This window comes from Cibotium barometz, chromosome 32 (assembly GCF_041138505.1).
Source record: "Cibotium barometz isolate CiBa-2024 chromosome 32, ASM4113850v1, whole genome shotgun sequence".
Classification (NCBI taxonomy): Eukaryota; Viridiplantae; Streptophyta; class Polypodiopsida; order Cyatheales; family Cibotiaceae; genus Cibotium; species Cibotium barometz.
The window spans coordinates 8704185-8711711 of NC_141077.1; the positions used below are offsets into that span (position 1 = coordinate 8704185).

A 7527-nucleotide genomic window follows, 5' to 3' on the forward strand; every position below is an offset into this window, starting at 1 on the left:
ATTAAATAGTCTTGGAGCGTGTGGTTATATGATGGGTGTCCTATCAGATACCTCCACTGTGACCCCAGTGTGTGGGAGAAGGGGATGCTTTTAACCCCATGAAAAGCATGCCCTTCTTTAGCTATGGTTATTACATCCTTACCAGTCTCTACACATACATGAGCTTTACATAGCATTGCAAATCATCATGGTTATCATCATTGTGAAGGATCCAGCATTAATATTTTACACCATCATTGTCATGCCTACATGGTCATCATACCTGTCATATGTCTCATCATTAGCATGAGTTATTTGGTTTAGGAAAAAAATATCATAGAGGTAAATGAATGACAGACACCTAGTTCTGGGACACATCCAAAGGGTTCCTACTCAAACCTCATTCAAAGGCTTCTTATAGGATCACCCTTTACATTTAGAGAGCTTTTTAAAAGTGGCTTTGGCACTCCTATAGGGAAACAAATATTTCCTCTTTTATTTAGCTTTCTCCACATGGTGGTCTTGCACCAACCAGTGGAGATCAGTCGTCGGTGCTAGTCCATCTTGTCCGAGATGCGCATGAGCTTCAAAGACAATCTACCAATGCGTATGGGAGTTCAAGGAGGCACAAAGGATTTGGATTGCAATAGCACACCTTTTTGGAAGGATGAGGAGGGATGCCTACATTTGTTGTAGTGATATTGCTTGGTTGACATAGTTGGACAAGTCCATGACTCAAGTAGTTGACACTCTTTGCAAGGGTTATGGGGCCTATTTAGGAGCCTCGACAACATTGCATAGATTGAAAATCACTCAACATTGTGAGTGCTAAAAGAAAAGTGTTAGTGGTAGAGCTAGCTGTATGGGCCAAATCCACATTTTCAAGCCCACAATGCCAACTAGGCCACCCAATAGTCTATGTATTCCCTCATTCTTCAATCGTCATCCATAGATCTCCTCTTTACTAAAGGAATATCAACCCCCTTCATCATATGTTATGTTTACCTGGATATCAACCCCCTTCATCATATGTTATGTACACCTTCTACACTCTCGTCTCAAGAAGGAAGGTAACAGTCAATAAGTAATCAAGTTTTACTCTTTTCATCTCTAGGGTAGATTGTGCATCAATCTTATGCAAGATCCTCTTTGGGCAAGGGAATCGCATTAAATATGCCTCATGCAATTCACTTTGTGATTGAATGAGGCATATTTACATTCTATGATGATATAGTTTGGGCAAATCTCTAAGAAAATACGCATAAAGGAAACTCCCTCCCGGAAGTGCATTGACATTCACCATTCTATTAGATACGACAACTAGTTGGGACAAGCAAAGAGTAAATGTATTTTTTCATTTGAATGATAGCTAATAAACGAAGGTTTTTATGTTTTGATTAAGGTTCTCTTGAAGTTTTCACTAAGGGGACTAAAATAATACATCCCTATATAACCATGGTTGAACCTATCAGCCTAAAGATCAAATTAGAGATGCTTAACTTGAAATAGACAGGATTAATCTTGACAGGTAGACCTATGACCTACCCTAAACCTAACCCCAATACTAATCCTACATACCTACCCTAAACCTACTCGCCTCCCCCCTACACATCGTCTCCTCCTATTGTTCCTGCTACTCTTGTTTGTTCTACTCCAGTTGTTGCTACCGATGTTCTGGTACGCCACTACTCCTGTTACTACGAAGATGATGACTATGACAACTGGGGGGGGGGGGGGGGGGTTGTTCACAAGTGACTACAAATAGTGAAGCCTCATTGTCATAGCCTATAAAATTTGTCGTCTTCTTTAAGCGCAAAAGGCTAGCCTAGCACTTTTCTTTTTGTAGAAGAGATCAAGGATTCACATCTTGTTGGGGCTCATCAATTTTGTGCATGGTCACTTGATGTCTGTGGTATTCTTGCGGTGTGATTCTCTTGTCCACGGACGTTTATGGATGGATATTTACTCGAGAACTACAAAAGGGACGATTGGATCCCTACGTGTAAATTTCTAATTGGTCTACCATACTAAGCCCATTGCAAAGCAACACAGAGAAGTTTGATGCAGTACAGGATGTCTCCCATGTTGGTTTAATCAATTCCTTTATATAAGACACAAGGATGGTCATTATCACAGCAATCGATGATTCCAAAATTGGCACTAGTTTCATCTTGGGAAGAATGGTTCCCATGGACCAAGTTGTCTTTGAAGAGAATATGCCATGATGTACGGCTCTACTCCACTAGAAACGTGGCGGCGTTGAGAGATCCTCCACCAATGCGACGTCATATGGACACCTCACATACATGTGTTCAAGATCGAAGGCATGGACATCAAATTCAACGACTTTCTTTGGTAAAGCGGATGTCATCTTTCATCTAATAATTTCTAATTGCTTGTTTTTTTGTAAGACACAGAGTCCACGGAGAACCCAAGTTTCATCTTGTATCTTGTGGATATTCATTTAATGAAAGCCAAAGGCCTAAAAAAGCACCGCAGTTTCCTTGAAAGAAAAGAGGATTGGTCAGTGGTGATCGTGTGGATTGTTTCAAAATACTATGTCCGCACTTGCAAAAAGATGCTTTAAATGTAGCTACAACAAACAATACAGTTTTGCCGAGGTTTGAAGGCAAAAATGTGCAAGGAAACTATGCAATCGCTAAGTTGCAACAATTTTGGAAGCTTCTAAAAGGTCAAGGCCTGTCCCTAAGTTGCAACAATTTTGGAAGCTTCTAAGTTGAGCCTGACTATTTAAAAGTTGGGAAGAATGTCACCAACTGTGACTTTTTCAGGAATTTTGTGTTTAAATTTGATGCAAAGCTTTGGAAGATAGGGAATTTCCTTTGATAACTTGTCTTACATGGTTGATGTCATGCCTACCTATTATATATGTGAGATATTATTTTAGGACCTGAACATTGCCTAGATTTAATGTATGTGAATGTCCACGTGTCTCAGGGACGCCCAAAAAATCCAAGAGATAGGTGTGAATCTAGCACTATGATTCAGTCTATGCACTCATTGTATTTTAAGGACTTATAAGGGGGGGAGTCTGAAAACAAGCCCTTGATTTAGTATTATTATGTGTTCTCACTTTTTTATATGCAGCCACCAACACCAAAAACAAGCTCTTGATTTATTATTATTATTGTGTTCTCACCTTGTAATATTTAGGCACAAAATGGCCAAGACCTAATATTAAAAAAAGATATGGAGGCCCATGAAAATCAACATATGGGTAGGTCAAGCGAAGTGGGCAGAAAATGTGGCCATCAGGTGTTGACGTTTAAAGAGGTGAAGAATCAAGATGATGAAGGTGTTGACATTCAGAAGGATGAAGACAACGAAGGTACCAATTTCTATGAGAGGGAAGCCCATGTCTTTGCTATACGGATATGTACCTTCAAGGAACTTGTTACACTAGGATAGGCACCATGTTTGTGGGTAATACTGCCAAATGTTTGTGGGCACCCTATACATTCAGCCTAGCACTTGTTAATTTTGGTGGACAATCTGTTATTGCTACCCATTGCACTCCTGCCATGGCTCGAGGCCATGTTAATTGTTGGGTGCATGGAAACCGTTAACCATTAGCCCAAGATGTGCTCAACTGAACTCAAGAACTATCCTGGTAGTTTGACTGGTACATCAAGCTTTTTGGAATTGTATTTTGTTTCATACTATATTTTGGGTTATCATACACAGGTTAAATAAGTGGATAATTAAGGTGGAGCTGACACTAGTGAGCAGTCACAGCCAGTGCATTTCAAGCTTTTCCAAATGGTTTTAGCTTCCACATTCTTCCTTGTCTTGTTGACCCTTCCTGAGCTTGCGGTGATTTTCTCCTAGTAACTTTCCCGTCCATCTCTCCCACTCAAGCTAGATGGATCAACTGCACTTCCTCTCTGCTCTGCTCTGTGCGGTCTTCACAGGCTGGAGCACAGTAGACCTCAACTCTTCATCAGTCGTAGCTATGCACACCGACAACACGCAAGTCCTCTCTCCTGATTTGGCCTATTTACACGTGCAAGCATCAGCTCGCCACTGAACAGGCAGGGAGTTATTAGATGAATCCACGTGTTAATACACCAGAAACACCAAACATAGATCTATCCCGATTTCTCTCCTAAACGCTTGGTGGCCCAGTTGCTCTCACGTAGCCCCCGCCATCGCAACAGCTGCACCCATCACGAAGGCATCCACCAACAAACGACATTCTTCCTACAAGCTCCACAGCAGCAGCTTTCTGTACTCCCTGCAGCATGGCAGCACTCTCAAATTTCAAATGTGTCCACAAGGTGATGACTCTAATTTCAGCATGCAGGACTAGAGTATAACGCAGTATTCAAGAAACGGAACCCCTTTTCACCACGTGGCATTATAATACTAACTTGAAATTTTTGACGATAAACTTCCTTTGAGAAGAATGTTTCCCAAATTTGAACCGAGTTTAGATGAAAGGATAATTTTCCTTTGAGAAGAATGTTTCAAAATTTAGGTGAAAGGAACATGTCTACTTCTTAACCTTGGTATAAAGTGGCAAAGGGAAACCTTTATCATCTCTTAAGTCTAAGTGTGAAGCCCATTTTGAATAAATGTAGATCTTTGCATCGCTGTACAAGTTGATGACATCATCATTGAATAAATTCTCAAAGAGATTAGCTTCATCAACTCCATCTTCATTAAATATGAGCCTCATAGCCATCGGATTCCATGTTGATATCTCAATTGATCAAAAAGCTTGTGATAAATTTTGATACATCCCTTCATCCTCATTCCATCTATGCACTTGCTTGACTGCATCAAGGCCTTCACCGTAGTGCCTTTGCTTCCATCATTTCTCCTCGTTGAGTACCTAGCATAGCCACCATTTGCGCCTGTATCCTAGAATGATCCTTGGCATATGACTAACATAGTTAACGTAGCTACAGTCTCTCTTCAGGGAGTCATTAGCCCAATGTATACATCTCCAAGCATACATTTTGACTTCAAGTGCTCCCCAGTTACTCCCATGCCTTTTAAGTTCTTGCTCTTGAGATAGGTGTTCTTAGATCTATTCTCATTTTCAGAGCCACCAATTTTGTAGTTTGAACTTAGATTTCATAAAAAAGGCTCTACCTGAGCATCCTCCAGTTCAACCTTTCCAATGTGGACTTGAATGCACGTTTACAATTGCCTGCACGGTTCACTAAAGAGCTCAAACTCAACATACAAGCACATGTTAGAGAGGGAATCGTATCACTACTACATGGAACACCATCACTGCACTAAAATAGCTCTTATTTTCAGAAGGCATTCTCAAACCAAACAAAACGTCAGTAGACACCTACCTGATATCTGAAGTGTTTGCATCACTAGTTCACTAACTTTTTGCACCCACATGCGAAGGTTTCAAGGTTAGACAAGAAGTTTGGCAAACGCACAACCCTTTTTAGAGCTTAGAGAGTACAAATAAGCTTTGTCTAGTGGAGCTATTCTCTTTTAGTGAAATGCTGGGACAAAACTGAGGTACTGAACATATTTCCTGCATTCCCATTCCATTTGGAATCAAATGACTCAATGATCCTGTAACTGACAACTCTCATACTTCATTGCGACTGCCCAGGTGATTGTGAATGTCCATTTGGCGACCTGCAGCAACAGAGGAAGATATAATTAGCACTATTGGGCATACTGGATTGAGAAGGCACACCCTCCTAATTTTTAACTGCATACAACAGTGAACATTACATTGTACAAACTAGGAATAGTCCTCATCCCAGAAGACCCCGTATAGAATACAGATGTGCAACGTGCTTGAACCTGAATGACAAAACTGCCCGAGCTCAGGTGTAAATTTTGTACTAGCCCCAGAATTATGTGGTAAAGCCAACATTACAGCAAAACACAACCAAAGCGTAGTAGCTCCCCTCCTCGCCTTAGCCTCGCCCCTTCTTCTCCTACCCTTTCGTCTCTTCACTCTTCAGGTTCCCCGTGGGTTTTGGTGTATTGGCATCGTTCGGCTTTCTCTGGTCTCCACCCTTCCAGGAGGACTCCGTAGCAGCAGCTCTGTCATCCCCGACCAAGGCCACCGCCGCCCCTTGCCTTTTCTCCGAAAGCGGACCTCCAGCTCCTAGCATCAACACTAGCCTCCCTCGAAGCCTCAACACTTGTATGCAAGATTGTGGGTAGCCACCCAGCACACAACCAGCTTCGAGACTTGTTCCCGGCCAGCCTCCTTGGCAAGCTGGCCAAGATCTTAGATATCCATGCCCTCGAGCGTGGATACTACAAGGTGGGGTTTGACACCCCAGTAGCTTCAGATTGCGTGCTTCAGCTGAACCCCGTTGTGTTGCACATGGCCTAGGCATTTCACACGCTCGCCTCCGACCCTCTTGCTAGGGTATCCAGATTTCCGATCACAGTCTATTTTCCAAGCCTCAAGAAGGAGTACCTTCCGCTTCTCCTTGTCATTGGGAGAGCGATAGGGTAAGTGTGGGAATCCCTGGCGACGGCTGCCTCGCAGTTGGCGCGTGTGGCTGGGATACCTTCACTTCCAACAGCATTTCCTCACCCGAGACAGTACCGCATGTCATCTCCCTTCGATGCTGTAGCTAGTTGTCCTTCCTAGCTCTATTCACATTTCAGGCAAAAAGCAGGACCTCTCCTCAGGTATAAAACAAGCCTGAGGCTCTCTTCATCATCATCATCATCATCAAGGCGTGGCCATCATTGTTGAAGGTTGGAGCTCAACATCACCATCTTCATCAAGGTGTGGAACTCATCATCAACTTCACCCAAGCATGGAGTTTAATCTCATCGCCGCCAACTGCTGTACACCGCCTGCTATCTGCCATCAACTGCCTGCAGCTCGACTAATTGTGCCGTACACTGCTTGTCTGCGCCACTCGCCGCCGCTGCACCTGCTATTGTGCCCATCCTCCAACTCTGGCCATGGAACACCAACAATAATGAAATCAGCCAAGTCATAAGACTCCAATAGAGACTCCATCATAGCTGCTGCCTGCCAACTGGCTGCCACCTGTCCTGCGTCACCTAGCCGCCATCTTTTAGACATCATCACCGCCTGATTGACATCGCCGCTGCCTACAACTAACAGCAGCCGCCTGTGTGCCACCTACTGTGTGTTGCCACCGCTGCCGACTCGAGTCGCTGTCGCCTGGCCACCACTGTACCGCCGCCATCACCGCCCGGTGGCGGTAGCCAGTACAGGTGACGGCGACGGCAGCGTTGAGATCAGTTGTGGCATCATGAACCACGGCGGTGGTGCTGTCACATGCAACTTAATTGTGCGCAGCCCAGATTGCAGTTGTTCTGCTGATCCAGCTCATACACCTCTATATGAACTTGTGTAGGCTATTTATTCTCCACTTTGGGCGACAAACTTACAGCTAAGCTCCATCGTCTACACTTGTCTCTCGTGCACCTCTTGTAAAAGCTTGGGGTTCGTTGGATTTGGATTTGGATCGTGTACTAGCCCGGTGAGAGATCTTGTGGGTCATCCCCGTAGTGTGCTCGGCATCAGGATCTCATGCCTCGACATCAACT

General features: G+C 43.6%; 1 protein-coding gene across 5 annotated transcripts in view; it reads right to left on the reverse strand.

Annotated features, from left to right (window-relative positions):
* Positions 1 to 5389: 5389 nt before the first annotated feature.
* Positions 5390 to 7527, reverse strand: part of LOC147619781 (serine/arginine-rich SC35-like splicing factor SCL30A) — a 99902-nt gene continuing 97764 nt past the window's right edge. For 3 of the 5 annotated variants that reach the window (XR_015270079.1, XM_086825621.1, XM_086825619.1), the window contains one exon: positions 5390 to 5610. Coding sequence is in view for 4 of the 5 variants with exons in the window: in XM_086825621.1 (XP_086681747.1) it covers positions 5568 to 5610 (43 nt within the window). In the remaining variant the exon portion in view is untranslated. The remainder of the gene's footprint in view (positions 5611 to 7527) is intronic. The other 2 variants (XM_086825622.1, XM_086825620.1) reach the window with 1 other exon arrangement.